Raw genomic sequence first — 17,438 nt, 5'->3', positions numbered from 1 at the left:
ACCCGCAGAGTGCAATACTGTATGCGAAATAGCATGGACTGATGGTACGAAGAAAGAAACTACGTAACACTAGAGTAGACTAATCATGCTATAGTCACCAATGGACCTTATTCACTAGGGGTTCTTTCGATGTTGCACAGCGAGTCCTCCTGTGCCACATGGTCGTGGGGAGAATGAGAGCTTCTTAAAAAAAAAAAGTCAGATTGCACAGACATTGGTGGGTGCCGTTCTGTACAAACGATGAATATCGACGACAGATGTAATATAGCGGATAGAAACTTGTTCTTTCACTTGGACCTGATAAAAAATACTAGAAATATAGATACTCATACTGTATTATATAAATATATACAAATGTACAACGTAAGTTTTTCAAGTCAGATACTGAATCAAGGTCCTACAAGTTAAAAGGGCATTGGGGAAATGAAAATCCTGACATCTGTAATAATCTATTGTTTCAAATATTAACACTGTTAAGAAAAGCATGATTAGTACGAGGACGTTGCAACGAAAAGAAAAAGAAAAGGCGTCGTTCTGGTTTCAAGATGGCGCTTGCGTGAATGAAGTCCATACCCTGGAGATTGGCTGTCTTGGGTCCGCATCTCGTCTTGAGCACCTTCTTCTTTTTCTGCATGTGGCACATGCTTTCACCTGTTCCAACGAACACACGTACCATGCCGATGGCTTTAGAGGAATCCGAGCTATGCAGTTTATCTGGAGTATCTGTGCTTGTTTACGACAAAAGGTAATGTCTTTACTAGAGCACAGAAACGTTTTCCGAGCTCTATTCAAGACAGGAAAGACCTCCGCTCAGTTTTATACTTCCTTTATGACCATTAGTAACGGTCAGCTACAGCAAGAGGACCTTTTGAAGAAACAATGAAAAGAAAACCCCATCATTCTGTGAGTGGAATGTGTGCGTGTGAGACAGACAGACGGACGGACAGAAAGAAAGAAAGAAAGAAAGAAATAGTGGAAGAAAAGGGAGAGTGACAGAACGCCAAGAGAGTAAAGAACCAGTGACCGACACAGACGATCGGACACAAACAGATATTTATAATAAGACCCTCGGTATACTTGAGCGGGGAAGGAATGTTAAAACGAGTCTCATGAAAGCCTTACAGTGTTAGCGAAAATATAAGTCTTACTGTAAGCGCGAAATTCCGCAGACTCACTCTCACCTAATCTCTAAACCGATTCACAAACGAGCAACAACTCCACCCACCGAAATAACACACAATAAACAAGCAACAGCTCATAGAACGGAAACAGCACTGCATTACAATAGTCATGCAGCTGTGGCAGAATTCCGTATATGCATGGACGTGAGTAATAACTCAAACACGTGAGATCACCCGAGGAGCAACAGAGTTGCTGATGTGGTCGGCCAGTCGCGGAGGCAGCAGTAGTAGCAGGAAGAAGGACAAGGATGCTCAGTCGGCGTTATCTGCTACTCGCATGCATACCCAGGCAGCACGGCCCTCGTCCATTGACGCCATCCTACAGCGAACTGCTCGCAATCTGATGCCTGATGCGGGGCGGTGCACCTGGAGGTTCAGTCTGAGGACAGGGTGCTTTCTGTTTGCGCGTGGTGGATATATCTAGACAACGACATTGTGCCATATATATATAATGAGGTGCATAAAGACTGTTATTATAAGGAATGATTGATTGAGCGAGCGAGTAAGAAAATGAATAAATAAAAGAATGTAGAAGGACTGAGTGAAAATGCGAGAGTATTGGTCAGTTGGTTGGTGGGTGGATAGATGGATTTTGGGAAATTACCTGAGAAGTCTACTTCCTTCCATTTTATAGATATTTAAAAAAATTGTTAATTCTTTGTGTTTTCATTCTTCCCTAATGGACACACCACTTCACCTCCGAAAAGATGTAGTCACAAAATTTATTTTAGGGTTGACATTACATTCACTATTTTTTTCTAAGTAGGTTTTTGCAAGGCTGCAGGCCCAGGCCCATGCATCTTGAAGGGTATCGTTAGCGCAGGGCTAGCTTGCCTGCAGCTTCTTCAGCAACATCGATATGGCACGCGAGGGCCACGCGCAAGGCACACGCACAGGGCTCGCACACGCATGCGCGGGTTTTACGTCTTCGTCAATACATCGACGCAAGCCTCGCCGTGCCGCGGCTGCGTTGGTACAGCAGAAGCCTACAGCAGCAGCAACAGCAGTGCAGCTGCGCGCGCGCACGCACACACACACACTGTGACACACAGGGCACCCGTGTAGTGTTGGACTAGCGAGCGCATCCAGCACACAGAGGTACACTCGCATCAGCGCCGGTGGTCAATGCTGACAATCATGGGTACTTCATCTGTGGTCTGACCGTGCTGCTGACCACGGCGGAGTGGATGATTCCTTCTAAGGGTGCGCTGATTCCTCCCCCACCTCCCCACATCAGAATCGTTTTTCTTTTCCCTTCGCCGTCCCAGCAGCCACCTGGATGGTTGTCGGCGGGATACGTTTTGCAAAGCTCAGCCACAGGTTCTCTCCACTCCCTTTCCACACCCCAGCTGCTCACCTCCAGCCTCTTCGCTGCCGACGTTGTAGTGTGTCGGGGGCGTAGGTAGGTTTGTATTGGTGGTGAACAACCATTTCCACGGTGTCTGGCAGCAGAAAAAACTCGCGAGTGCCGAGATACCCAGGAGGGTAAACAGCACTTCAAAGCCTGACGCAGCCTGGCGTCCGGCCCACAGAGAGGAGACAAGCTCCAGCGGGACTTGGCCGATAATGCAGGTAACTAGTGTCATTGTTTACCACTGTGTAACCGGTTTTGTACCCGTACGTGTTGCGATGTAGCGTCCAGGGGAGTCAAGAGAGGAAGGGAAGGAGGCTGGGTGAGTGGTAAGAGGGAATCAATTTTCTGGTTCATGTGGTTCGTACATGATTTGCCGAGAGGTAGGACTCTTGAACAGTGTGAGACATGTTGTATCTGCTACAAGATGGCGATTTTAATACACTCCTTCGCCAATTGAAATGTTGGGGTAATAGGATGGTAGTGGAACATGTCAGTGCGATTGATTGCTTGCTTGTCAAAGGTCCGGAAGTGGCAGCCGCGCGGCGATAGTCGCCTCTACTCGAGGTAATGCGCGCTCATCACACATTCTATCATTAAGATATAAAGGTGGTAATGTGAGCTGTAACATTATATAATGTAATATTATAGTGTGGCGTTACAACAAGAGCCCGGAATTTACTATGTTAACGCGAGTACAAACACACACACATTACTGTCAGCACTACCTGATATCATAAGCCTGTTTTGTAATCGTTGTTAGACGAGAATATTTCGTACTCATGCAAGAACAACCAAACACTAGGTTCATCATCATCATCATGATCATCATCATCATCTCGTGATTTATATAGCTCGTAAGGGACATGCTGTTAGCGCTTGAGACAAGAACGAGACACGAGCAATGACAGCATACGAAGGACGGAAGGATAAACAACTGTACTAATGACTCATAAAAACAAATATATAAAATGCAAAGAGGAATCGGTAACAAGAACTGCTGGGGGGAGGGAGTGTGTGAAAAGATGGGCTATCATTGTGTGGACTGTTGTTAGGAGTAATGCTCAAGGAAAAGGTGTGTTTCAAAATTTTTTACAACTTTTACTTTATAGCAATAAAATGTTAATCATACTGACATCTATTAAGCAAATAATTGAAGGTTTTGAGTTTTCAATTAGAAAAAGCTGTTGCTTAATTGGAGCCATTAATAATAATAATCATAATCAATGCAAAATTTGTAAAGCGCATACTCACACTCCCAAGGAGCATGCTTTTAGTTCTAAAGAACAAGAACGAAACATGGACAGCACACTAGGGACAGGACCACAAACAAATAACATATGAGCCATTAAAGAATAAACAACCGTGCTAAACGAAGAATAAAATAAAATAAAGAAAACACACAGAAGAACCAAAGAGCAAGAGCTGAGAGTAACATGATATTGCAAAAGGAAGGGTGTGAAAAAGGACTAGCATTATGGGACATGTTGTTAGGAGTAATCCTTACGGAAGTGGCAGAATGTTGGAGAACAATACTTGCATAAGGAGAAACACTTTTTAAATCTCTGTGGACTCGGTTCAACTGGCGAAAAAAAAACGTGTAACAAATTTATACATATAGGAACATTTATTGCTGAGCAAAGTTTTAAAAAAGGTAACGATGGTCTATTGGATTTACGAACTTCAGTAGTGAGATGTCCGACTCACACACTTTTCTCCGTGCCAGCTTTTTGTGAAGACAGTGCCAGTCTCTTCCCTCTGGCTGCCTCTAATAAGGGTAGGATCAACTGGGGTAGGTGAAAGGGATTAAGTAAGTTGTGTCAAACGGGTGCTGAACACATTAGTCTACACGTCTTATGCTTCGGACCGCCATTGCCTTAAACACCGGACTGTCGTCTGCCCCTGTATACGCCAACTAATTCTGTTTTCCGCCGTAGAAATTCGCTAGAGTAGGCAGAGGAGAGCAGCGAAAGGGGAGATAATGAGAAGCTGTTTCCAGCCTAATTTCTGAAGACATGGCTTCCCTAATGGACAGGCGCAAGCGGAAAGCGAGTCAAGCTTCGATGGACCTGAACCAGCCATATCGATCTCCCGAATGGACCAGCATCTGTTTACCATTTTCAGTGGGCTTCTACCATTCCAGATGGCCCCAAACCACACTACAATTCAAGAGAGAGAGGATAAGGGAGGGAGAAAAAAACATCATTATGCAGGAGGTCTAAAATACTCTTTATGGCAGCTCTGAAACGAAAGTACAGCCGGAACTGGTTCTGACCTCAGACTATTTTATTTGATGTTGGGTTTTTACCTCTCTGTAATTTCTTTTTTTTTAGATGTTGTGGTCTATGTTTTTATATATGTTGTGTTCATTTTGAGTCTGTGTTTGTATATCTCCGTATTTTACTTTCTTTCCTTTACAAATTTCATTGCGCTTACTGTTAAGTCGGAAACAAGCTATAAATCTAATAATATTATTATTACTTCGGAGGTAGGCAGATAACCTCAAGGGAGTCCAGAGCGAGATCGCAGATCTTAGTAATATAGACAACTATCTGTGATGCGTGCGTGGGCGCGCGTGCTGGAGGAAGTAGAGGCGCATGAATGCGTGCATGTCACGAGCACGTCTGCGTGTGGGGGCGAGGATGGAGGTGGGAGGGAAGAAGAGTGTTTAGTCTGTTGACATAATGTAAGAATCGCTCTCGTTGTCACAGTCTGCCAGGCACACCTTGGTGATGAACTGACAGGCCCAAAGCCGAGATCGTCTTGAGAGTAGGCTTGTCCGAGTGCAGCGGTGTGTTCTAGGGCCACAACAAGACCCGTGTTCCTGTTAGTCCTACATGGCATCAGCAGTCTGGCTCCGTGTGTTGAGCTTTGGTTCTGAGGCTGAGCTTTAGCACCGATATGACGATTGTAAATGCAGTTTCATAAAATTTTTTCTCTCTCTCTTCCGATTCTGTACAATTCTCTCTCTCTCACCCACACACACATATATGCCATTCTTCTAAAGTTTTTTTTTTAAAATCTGTGTGAACGGAAATGCCTTTTCCGTTAATTTTTAACTAGTGCAATATTTGCGACACGACCGTTCCTTAAGTTAGGAACTCATATCATAGTACAAACATTTCTGGAGATAGGAATACATCTTGTAACACAAGCGGTCTTTGCGATACGAACTCGTCTTTGTAACACAAAAGCTCATTATAATATAAACCTTTATTGTGGTGCAAAAGTTTCTTGAGATACGAATGCGATATGGACTCTTTATGTCACGCAAATTCTCCTTATGATACAATCTCCTCTAGCGATACGAACTATCCTTCAACAAACATATTTCTCGTTTCCAAGCAACATTGATGCGGAATGCCAGAAGAGTGGGTGCACTGATTAGCACTCACGACAACTATCTCATCGCCGAACAGGGCATCAAGCGAGGATTTTCCACCTACAACGATTTGAGGCATCAACCTCTACCCTTTCTCCATCAAACCTCACCCATATGAAAGCCCAGCGGAGCGTTGTGTCGAGGCTGCAGCTGCTGGTCCGGTTCAAGCCCGCATGACCCGAAAGTTGAGAAGTCATCACAGGGTTAGTCTGGTAAATGCCAAACACATGGTGGGAAGTCTGTTACTGGTCGATACAGTTATCCTCACCTCGCGTTAAATGGACTAGCAAATGTAAAACTTTTGTCCATCGAAAGGGGAATCCATCAAAAGCAGTTTCCCAATCTACTTCCTGAAGCAGCACCAGTCCTTAGGGTAATGTTGATGGTAGTCTTAGACATAAAGGTATTAGCGTAATGCCTGAATGCCTGCACGCCTCTCACCTGAGGCAGTGTGTAAGGAAGGGAAAAATGAACTATGACAGGTGTTGCCACGTCAATACCAAGTCCACTGGTTCGGTTCGCCTCATATTTTTCAATGGCTCACAGCACCACCTGCCTCGCCAACGACTGCGAATGATTGCCTGACGTCAGCACCAACCGAATCACGAGGTGCACGAGTAAAGAAAAAAAATAAAATAAAATCCGTGACTGATGCTAATAATAGCTACATCATCGCAGGCACATCTCAGTGAGAATAGGCTGTGAATCGAAAGTACAGGTGGAGCTCACGTCTTCAGTTCGCCATCTTGCTAACACCGGAAGCTGATTCTTGCACATCTCACGAACTTGTATTACTAGACTGCTGGGAGACGATTTTTTCCAGTTAACTACTAAAACGAGGCATGTGTGTACAAAACTTCCGGTTTATTCACATTTCCGATTAATTATTAAAACGAGGCAGATATGTACAACGCTTCCGGTTTAGTCACATTCTTTATTTAGGTTCGCCAGGTTGAAACAACTGTTAATGGGTTTTTTTATACATTTTGTAATAAATGAATTTTCCTTCCATTTCACTCTTTTTTTCTATAAATTTCAGAAAAGTGATTTTTATTAACCTTAAACGATTGAAGATAGTGATAGCATATGTAAACAAGAGAGAGGTTTTAGCATATAGTTCTCGTATTGAGTTGAGAGGGAGTATAGGTGTTGGATACGACAAATATTGCTTACACGAGTTATAATCCTTTGTGAATATATGTGTCTTACTCTCGATCGTTCCCCCCCCCACCCGACTCCTCCAAAAAGAATATAATTTTTTTTTCAAATGATTGGTGAAGCTGAATACAAGGTACTCTTTTATGTATTAAATAGTCTGCTTTCATCGTTTTACTTGGTTTCTGGTACCCGCTGTCTAAACATTATTTGTCAGACTCAGAACTTCTCTTTGATTCAAATAACTTCTTATCACTGAATGTTTTTAAAAAATGCGATAAGCTAAGCCACGCGCGTGCACTCCACCCACGTTTCCAATTTGCGCACAGGACAAAGAAAACTGCTAAATGCTGATTGGATGTTGCCATATGACACCGATGTAAATAAAAGACCGTGACTGAAGAGAGAGAGAGAAGGGGAGAGAGAGCAAAGGAGGGGGAAAAGTACGGGCTTCACTCGCACCGTCGTGCCACCCCACCCAACCCCGTTTGCTGAACATGAGCTGTGAAATTGGTAATTTAAGGAAAGGACATCAAAAGTACCAGCGATGATTGAAAATTGATGATAATAAAGGAGATGAAGGAGATAGAACCGGAAATCACCCCAGGCAAAGCCGTATGTCCACGAACTTGTATTACTGGACTGCTGGAAGGTGATTTTTTTTTTTTCCAGTTAACTACTAAAACGAGGCAGGTGTGCACAAAGTTTCCGGTTTAGTCACAATCATTGTTTAGGTTCGCCGAGACTTACAGCGGAGAACTTTGAAAGACTATATAATGGTCTCGGCAGACAGACAGCAATCCACCTGTACATGCCCGTGGCATGTCCCGGCTGGTACCACACCTTCCTCGTTTTAGTAGTTAATTGGAAAAATCGTCTGACAGCAGTCTAGTAATACATGTACAAGTTTGTCCTGGTATCTTTTATTGAGCTAGTGATCTACTGTCAGACAAAGGAAGTGAGCGTGCGAACGAGTGAGAGAGAGAGAGAAAGAAAGAAAAAAATAAGTGTGTGTGTGTGGGTGTGGGTGCAGGTACTAAAGAGTCTCGAGAAGACAGAGACCCACCTCGTAATAAAGACGTTGGTAACATTAATTCCTAATGGTGCTGCTAAAGTAACAGTATCACTGTCAGTCTGTCACAAAAAGAAAGGCTGCATTGGATCTTGTTGCTGCATCGCCCCCTCTCTCTCTTTCTCACCTTCCTCTCTTCTTCCCTCACTCCGTCACTCACTCAAGTGATCCCTAGTTTGCATACTCACGGCGAGATGGCGTGCGGGGAAAACAAGACACTCTATGGATGCCAAAGACGTATATCAAACTACACTTCTCCTTGGATAAATACAGTCACAGTGGTTATCGCTGTGTTACCTGAATAACCCCGAAGGTCATCGCGCGCGGGGGGAAAAAAAAGACGAGCGGACAGCGCGTGCGGAGAAGAAATAAAATCTGGGTGTGCACGTGACACCCGTCTAGTCTATTTTCCTCCTACAGTCGATCCGACATTAACGGCGAGATGACCTTTCTTAAAATAGTCTAATGTGAGGTGTGTGTGAGGGAAATGGAGGTTGGTGAGAGGAGTTGGGGTGGTGGTGATACGGGTGGGTGTGGAGGTGGGAGTGGGAAGGTTGTGTGGGTTGTCTTGCTTGTGTGTGTGTGCATGAATGTTACGATCATCTTCGCGAGAGAGAGAGAGAGCTAAATGGAGCATGAATATTTTAGGATTATTTGAGCCAATGACAGATTAACACAAGAGATATAAGAGTGGCGAGCATGAGTGGCGCTCGGATGTTTTTGAATAAGGAATTAGAAACGACTTTCTGACTGATGTTTTTGCTGCTCCGAGCGCTGAGTGATGAGAACAAGAAAAGGATCCGAGAATGAACGAAGGAAAAAGGTAATTTTTTTATAGTCTGATGCGCACACTCACTCACACATGCATCCACACGCACACACATACATGCGCGTAAGTACAAACACACGCATACACAAGTATTGATGGGGCGACTTACAGTTTGTCAAGTATTCGTTATATCAAATATTTTTCTTTTCTTCACTCTGCATACGTTTGTTTTTTTTTTGGGGTTTTTTTTTTGTTTTTGTTTGTTTATTTTTTGTTTTGTTTTGGTCTAATCGTCAAAGTATCTAACATTTTACTTTCATGTTGTTTTGAGGAAGCATTCATTGGTTTCCCAAGAAAAGGAAATGTCTGTGATATTCTACGAAACCTACATCAAGCCCCACCCGGTTAAACGCCAATTCTTGTGTCGCAAAGATTTATCAAATTATTTATCAACAGAACTCTTCTTGCACTTCCTCCTGTCTGGAGGCTTTTCAGATTGCTTTCCTTCTTTATGTACGGTTAAAACTGTAGTTTTCTTTGTTTTACAGTTTTTAACATTTACACTTCCACTGTTTTTCTCATAAACACCGAAAGAGATATTTATTTCTCTTGTCTTCATGAACTTTTCCTCATTAACCTTGCAGATATTTTGTTGCAATTAAGAATAAAACTTTTTGCTTGTTGATGGTGCAATAGTTTTGTGGATTTATTTTGCGCAGTTAGCGATCGTCAGTATCGTTTACGAAACCTCACCTGTTCGCGGGGATTTTATAGAAGAAAACATAACGAATCGGACGAAGGACAAAATCACTGAAGCAAGAAGTAGTCATCGTCTTCATGCGTAGTTGTTCTGACTTGTTCCCTTGTTCTTTCTTCACTGCCTACATAACCATACTTTCTTCAATTTCTCCTTTGTTTTTGTATTAACCTTCACTACTCGCAATGCTGCGCAATTTGATAATCCATGAACAGGAGAGAGACAGAACTGGAAATGAAGATGACACGCCTGTTTCCTCTCTGCACAGCTCTATAAATTCTTCATTTAAAAAAATTTACCTGATTTGTGCGACAGAAAATAAAAAAATAAGGTGTCCTTGTCAAGACTGTGCAAACGGCGCAGAAAACTTTTTGGAAGGGAAAGCCAGGTGTATGTATACCTGAGCTATTTCTACCTCGCAACCTTTCAAACACCATACGAAGGAAAAGAAATAGATATTTTTTAAAGCTCTTACTTTTAGGACTTGGCAGGAGCAGATCATTGTAATTCGATTTTCATGTTGAGGAGCCATGCTTCATGACTGAACTTCTTCGCGCACTGGCCTTTGGGTTTTATTTTTTTAAAACAACGGAAAATGTTATGGATGGAGTTAATTGGGTCTGAACTGAAGAAATGTTACTGGAAATGTTTTATTTCGGTATAGTGTGGAGGGGCATTGCAGTCTTAGTCAAACTTCAAGAACGAAATGTCACTGCTGGCTCGTGGTCGAATTGGGTAAACATTTTTTTCGCTTAAATATCATGACTTAAACATAAATATATAATATAAATAAAAAGGTATCAAAATACACACACACATATACACATACCTAGAGTGTAGACATATAAACAGATATAAATATTTTAACTTACAGATATCCCAGCTATGTCTCTGACTTACTGTATTCATAAATACAAGTTACCCGATACTGAATATTCAAAATAAAAAAAATGACTATAATCATTCGAGCTTAGAACTTGAGTGGTGTTATTTACCATGGTCACAGCTGGGTGGAGAAACACGCAGAACCTCGAACTGCGTTGTAAACGACCTTCATTTATCGTGACCTGGTGGCAGCCGTTTGAAAATAACCGACATACTTTCGTCATCTTGATACCAGGACATGGTGTATGAAAGGACTTCTCATCTTCTTGCCGAGTCTAAAGAGTATGGGATACTACTGTCTGCTTGTATACTCAAGTTCAAGTAAATTGTATTCTATAAACTGAAGTTTATCTATCGGCCTGCCCCATGTGCTTTATTATTATGTTATTGTAATAATACTACTAAATTAATAATTAAGATAACAGAACGAGAATGGAAAAATGTAGGTAGAATAGACGGTGGAACAGATTAGTTTGAAAAAGACATATTGACAGACCTAAAGAGGAGGGACAGGGAAGGCTGGTATACCCTGGCCCGAGGCTGTGGATTCATCTCGTTCAGTAAATCCTAGATGTGCACACTTTTGTTTATTGTTTATTTAAATTTACAAGTAGATATTTCCAGTTGAGTCATTAATTGTATACTGGGAAAATAAGAAACTACTATAATTCATGATTAATACAAAGAGGCCCTAAAAAGTCGTCTGCCCCGGGACCCGTGGTGGTGTGTTCGCCGTTCCTGCCCGGTATGACTGACTGTGATTGCGAGTCTGTTCGCAGCGCCTGTCTGCCGGACATCAACGTTTTCATCTGTAACTGCCAAATATCTGAGATGACAAAAGTTTCTTTATTTTTTACTTCTTAAATTAAGAAAAGAGTCCTTTCTTTCACTGCTTTCGGTGTGACCCGCAAAGGTTTCCGCGTGTGCATGCAACGACTTTACATGGGAAAGAAAACAGAGTGTTAATAATTTTTCCTTATTGAGTGTGCTTCCTCCATGTTTTTGAAACACATTTGTGAAGATCATGTCATTGGCACTGCTTTTCACATGTCCCCGCTACCAGGTGAACATGGCAGGGACCGAATGAGCTAGCTCGTAACACAGGCGACAAGAGTGAGCATGATGGTGACTGGGATCTCGTTCATAAAGCAGGTGAACATAAAGATGACTGTGAGCTTACTCGAGTTTTCTGATGATATGTTCTTTATTTCAGAACTCTGTGACATGCCAAGACATATCTGAGGCAGAATCAACCATAAACCTGTTGGCTACACCACTCCGTCCACCAAAGCCAGTTCCAAAAAGACAGAACAGTTAAAAAAGAGATCGAAATTTCAATAATTCAAGGGATGCGCCGAGGTTATAGCCACAGGGACCAGCGTGACTTTCATCGATGATCACGTGAGTAAAGCTGAACAGCGGGGATTGTCTGAACTTGCAAGTGAAGGCTTCGGGCTCACCAATCCTTCCCACCTCGACCAATGTTAACCATGCCAAGTAAAGCAGCAGACATGGCTTCAGGACCATGGGTGGGACTCTTGCACCATCTGCGCCATCTCGCTGTGGTTCTGACCATGACATGCTACCTCCAAGGAACTCGGGCCACCTCGGGTAAGTGACTTCAGCTCCCTCAAACACACACACACCATAGAGGTACAGGAGCTTCCTGGAGTATTTATAGACGCAAAACAGGAACCGTAAGGTTATTTTCGACCTCTGATGTTGGGTGTGTTCCTGCTTTGTCTTGTTCCTTCCTGCCTCTTCGGTATCAGGACCTACCTTCTGTTTTTTTCGTGAAACAGTCCATTCTGATGTTTTCAAACCAACAGCGAAAAAGCTAGTCTGAAACATTGTCCGGTAGATATAAGTCTAATTAGTTACCGTCCCCAACCAGATGGTCTACAGCGCAAATGGAATTCTGTCGGAATACTCATCCCTGTCAGCAGATCTTTTCACAGAACAGAAAACTTTCAGAGGAAAGATTACGATTTCAGCTTCTTTGTAATCACTTTACAACTACTCTGCTCTCACTTTGTAATCACTTTACGACCACTCTGAAACCCCTTTACGATCACTTTGTAAGCATTTTACAACCACTCGACGACCACTTTGTCATCACTTTACAACCTTTCTGTAACCACTTCGGAAAGATTTACAGGTCTGATGACTCAAGGGCTACAAAGCCAGAAAACCCACAAATGCTAATATTTCGAGAGAGCATCAGTTAGAAGAAGACTTGTATCACTAACCTCCTTCCCAGTGAAGCTTCTGTATGTGAAAAGCTTACACGGCGAGAAAGGATGGATGGACAATCTGTGATGTAACAGACTAAAGTGTGTGATTGAGTTACATCACACAATGGAACATTGCCTTCTTTACCTACTGAAGCAGCCAGCTGAGACGATGTTAAAATGGAGCAAAAGTAGTTTAAAACTTGGTTCAAGTGATGGTGAGTCAGGACTGGGAAACTAATTTTCTTGCGTACCCAAGATGGGTACAGGACCGAGAGTAAACGTTCAAAACATTCAAGTGGTGGATGTGGTTGAAGTATTAGTTTCCTTTACCATTCGTAATACATTTCGTAATGTTGGTGCCAATCATCTCTTGTTCCTCTTCTGACAAAAATCAGAGGTATAATACAGACTTTAATGCCCAAAGGGTTAGCACATCAGTCCGATGAGCTTTCATAGTGAGAAAGCAAACACGACTTTACGTGTCCCAAACTCCCTCGTCTGAATTTATGAAATGAGATACCCAAACAAGCACACAAGCAATAATTCCACTGGGCTCTCTGATGTTTAAGCTGGAGTGTGTGCAGAACCATGGAGTGTACATTCAGGGGGACAAATGAGCCAGGGTTGCCACGGAGGAAAGGCACGTGAGCACGCGCAGACAACAATGATCATTGACAAAGCAGAGTGAAATCAATAACAACCTTTGCCAGCGTTGCTACAATGTAAACAACAGCATTATCAAGCGGCGGTGGCGATGTGACATCAGAAAACAACTGTTGAGGCTGAGGCAGTCTGTGAGGCGGCGATATTTTTCTGGCCTTTCGCCTGCTTCCTGCTGCGGAGGCTGTCCGTGTATCGGCTTCTCGATGACAGATGAAGATGTCAGCTCTCGCCTCGAATTCATTGTCCTCGCCAAATGAATAGTCTTTGGTGGAGACTAATTGAGACTCCTGGTCTGTTCAGCTCCATCGGTAAACTGAAAAGTACTCTCTGGCAGACAGGCCGGAAGACCTTTGTGATTTTTCTGTGACGTCGGTTAACGGGTAGCACCCTGTTTATTTATTTTTATCTTTCTGCGATTAACACTCCTTTTCCAATATTTGTTTTGGTCTACTTTACAACAAGTACATCACATATATTCTTTGCAATTATCTCTATAAATATGTCCACGTTTTCCATATCTTCAATATGTTTTGCATTCTACAGTAGCAAAATAGGTTTTTGTTTTCCCCCAGTCACCTTTAATAAACACTTTTCATTTTTCTTGCAGTCACCTTTAAGGGGGGCATTTTATTTATTAATTTTTTGGTCACCTTTAGCAAAGAAAACTGCCGATGTAATTCCTTTTATTTTTTATGGATTTTCTTTATGTGCAGTCTACTTTAGCAACTACGCCCACTGTGGACAGAAGGAGCCCTTCTCGCTGCAGGAGGACATGTTCACGGTGGAGGTGTTTTCAGCCACAGGGTCCATCCACGAGACACTGTTCTGCAATCTCACCTTCCGGTCACCGCCAGACACCGGGGTGTGCTTGACCTTCAATAGACTGCACATCGTGGACTGTGGGGTCACCCTGCACATCTACCACCGATCGTCTTCTTCCGACAAAGAATGGGTAAACTGTCATGCGCGTTTCAAAACAACGCACGTGCCTGCACTTCTCTTGTATTTGTATGTTTATGTGTGGGTCTGCATGAACGTCGCGTGTTGGTGATTGTGTGTGTGTGTACGTGAGAGAAAGAGAGAGAGAGAGAAGAGGGAATGAATGAAATATATGGCAAACAAACAAATCCATGGTTCCATGCTGCATTCGTATATGATATTTGCGTGTTGTTGTGGTGGTGTGCGTTCTCAGCGCAAGCTGTCCTGTGATGACGAAAAGCCCTCGACGATGTGCACATCGGATCGCTACGTCACACTCAGGCTCGCCAAAAAAAAGTTGAATGACAACAAAAACTACGACATCAACATCCTCGTCGAGAAAGGTGAGTCTCTGTGCTTCGTTACTGAATTCAGTTCTCATTGGAACTATTATCAGTCACGTGATAGTTGATTCGATTGAAGGCCCCCCGCATGTTGATAATCATCAGCTGTCGCCCCCACAGCACATACTCCTCCGCAATCTGTCCTCCTCCCCTTCCTCTCTTCACCACCCCACATAAAAGTCAAAACCACCTCAAAGATGTCCTTCAAAGATCAGGTCTACGATCTCTTGCCTATTGAAGGTAGTGGTTCAAATCTTGCTCCGGCGCTGTTACTGATAAACTTTCTCTGCTCACCCAGCAGTGCTCCTGCTGTTTCTTGAAAGTTTAGATTTTTTTTTTGTTTGGTTTTTGTTCTCTGCTGTTGTTGCCCTACCCTCCCCCACATGTTGTTACTAACGCCTTCACACACCACCACCAGGTGCAGCCTACAGGTAGTCGATCAGCGACCTCAGATGTGATTTATGCGGGGAAGGTTGCATGGGAGGTCAAAGGGGACAGAAAAAAACGGGTTAAGTTCCGCCTTCCACATGCAGTCCCACAGAGATAAAAAAAAACAAAAAAAAAATGCCCCATTTCCTCTAATGGCCTTCACCTTTTATACACACAATCAATATTAGGGCAGATATGTTCTGCAGTTTAGAACAACAAACAAACACGTCAGGTCAAAGGTTGGATACAAAGCCTGTAAGCCTTCGAAATAATGTGTATATATGTTACCTTTTGGAGATGATTGTCGACTTTAGCAGCAAAAGTTTGCCAAACCAACTGAAAGAAAAAATTTTTGTAGGCTGTCTTTTAAATAATATGTTCAACACATATATGCTATATATGCCAGTTAAGACTAACCAAATATTGTTTAATCGCTCAATGTTCAGTTCAAGAACCTAATTCTATTTGGATTGGAGTTTTTTTCAGATTGTGACCGCACTTGCCCCATCTAATTTGTATTCTGCTTAATGGGATTCAAAGAACGTTTGTCAATATAAAGCAAATTGGAAACAAAGTTAATAATCCTGAAAATCCTGTATTCATCATCATAAAACTCATACTTACATTTGTGCAAATTCTTATTGAAACTCTTTGAAGGGATTAAATAGTTAATGGAATGAACTCTTTATTGCAGCTAGCAACTTGTCCGGACAAGTGATTCTGGCTTCCTCAATAGGTTTGTTCGTCGGCATCATCGTTGGGGTGGTCGTCTTAATCGTCACACTAGCAATCATCGTTCTTTGCTGCTGCTGTAAGCCTTGCAAGACACAGCGCCCCCCTGGCTACGCTCACACTCAAGTTGTCACCAACGCTTCCACCCATAATCACCATGTGCAGCCATCAGGTAGTCCATCGGTGGTTCACTCACTTGTAGACATACACAGATTATTAATGTTTCAGTCTGAACTGGCTCTAATGTTAACAAGACATTGTGTTGGCTGAACTGGTTGATGTCATCCATGCAAAGAAGACACATCTCTGAGAATAGCACTTTGTATCTTAAACTCACACTGTGTAACATGTATTTAGACATATGAAAAGACAGTCCTATATTAAAATGACTAGTGAAAACTTTTTGTTTACACCATATCAAAGAAGACACAGCAACACCAACAAAAAACAAACAAAACAAATGCATGATCCGTCATACGTTATTTTTCAAATGTTTTTATGATGCAAGTGTCTGTTATTTGACGACCACTAACATAAAAAATATTGAGATATAGTCCTGTTGAAAAGTCAATGACCATCAGGAATGTTATGATGATGTATCATTTTTTTTTCGTTCTAGCTCCACCAGCCTCGGAAGTTGCAAATGATGAACACACTCCCTTGCAATCTGGTTCCCTGTACCCATCCTTACCGCAGCCTTACCCATCTGTCTATGGAATTCCTGAGGCACCGCCGCCGTATGCTCCCCCACCATATGAACATCACCTACAGACTGACAACTACCCGACCAAAGTCTGATTTGCCTGTAGCCAGAGGAAACTTTCCTTTTGCTGGTTGAGGCAATGGGCACCTGTTGTGTCTGCGTGTTTCACAAAAGGTGCTTCCACAATGCAGCTTACAGCTAAAATGATGACTATTACAGGGTAGACCTAAGGGTGAAGCTGAGCAAACTGCTGCTTCTATGGTGTGCAGTTGACATATCTGTGGCATGTCATGGAAAGTTGTGGCATGCATTAGACATTACTGGGCGTGAACATACCTGTTGAATGCCACAGCCATATCTGCAAACTGAAGCCTCACATGGTGTAAACCGTGCAAGAAATGTACCATTTTCACTTGAGTAATTTCTGGGACACTTTTATTTGTGACATTCTGATAAATCCAAAGTGACACAAGTCTCTTGGGAAAACTGGACATTTCCGAGAAGGCCAAAGCTGTATAAATTATGGTATATAAACTTTAATTTGGTGCAATTCTGGAGGAAATATTGACAGCTGAAAAGCCTAAAAAGTGACTCTATTTATTAAAGACATGTTTTAACTCATGTTTTAATGGTTCATGTGAACATGAATGTCCTCTGAACAAGAAGCTTTGAATGTAAAGTGTGAAGCTTTAGTCCTGCTCAAAAGACAGTCTTCAGCATGTACGGTGCTATGAACTAATTTAGGAAGGAAAAGATGGAAAAAGCATTGTGTTATTTAATCAGCATTTTGAGGGTAGGGTCAT

The 17,438-nt window shown here is 42.5% G+C and overlaps 1 protein-coding gene across 2 annotated transcripts; it reads left to right on the top strand.

The window, feature by feature from the left end:
- The first annotated feature begins 2,129 nt into the window (after positions 1 to 2,129).
- Positions 2,130 to 17,256, top strand: LOC112572826. Of its 2 annotated transcripts, none has more exons than XM_025252728.1 (6): positions 2,130 to 2,753; positions 11,766 to 12,163; positions 14,163 to 14,401; positions 14,642 to 14,771; positions 15,895 to 16,104; positions 16,552 to 17,256. In XM_025252728.1, the coding sequence occupies exons 2-6, from the start codon at positions 12,034 to 12,036 to the stop codon at positions 16,728 to 16,730; spliced, it is 888 nt and encodes a 295-aa protein (XP_025108513.1). In that variant the 5' UTR covers positions 2,130 to 2,753; positions 11,766 to 12,033; the 3' UTR covers positions 16,731 to 17,256. The 2 variants fall into 2 exon arrangements, with proteins under 2 accessions (XP_025108513.1, XP_025108514.1); XM_025252729.1 differs by lacking the exon at positions 2,130 to 2,753 and adding an exon at positions 8,738 to 8,964.
- Positions 17,257 to 17,438: the final 182 nt, after the last annotated feature.

This window comes from Pomacea canaliculata, linkage group LG9 (genome assembly GCF_003073045.1).
Source record: "Pomacea canaliculata isolate SZHN2017 linkage group LG9, ASM307304v1, whole genome shotgun sequence".
NCBI classification, from domain to species: Eukaryota; Metazoa; Mollusca; class Gastropoda; order Architaenioglossa; family Ampullariidae; genus Pomacea; species Pomacea canaliculata.
Note: the sequence above shows the minus strand (reverse complement) of the source record. Positions and strands in the feature narration are given on the sequence as shown.

What these genes read in the sequence shown, in the direction of transcription:
- LOC112572826 (XM_025252728.1), top strand. Translation starts at nt 12,034, where the DNA reads ATGTTAACCATGCCAAGTAAAGCAGCAGACATGGCTTCAGGACCATGG. An exon ending in CAACATCCTCGTCGAGAAAG is followed by an intron (nt 14,772 to 15,894) that starts GTGAGTCTCTGT and finishes TCTTTATTGCAG; the next exon opens with CTAGCAACTTGTCCGGACAA. An exon ending in TCACCATGTGCAGCCATCAG is followed by an intron (nt 16,105 to 16,551) that starts GTAGTCCATCGG and finishes TTTTCGTTCTAG; the next exon opens with CTCCACCAGCCTCGGAAGTT.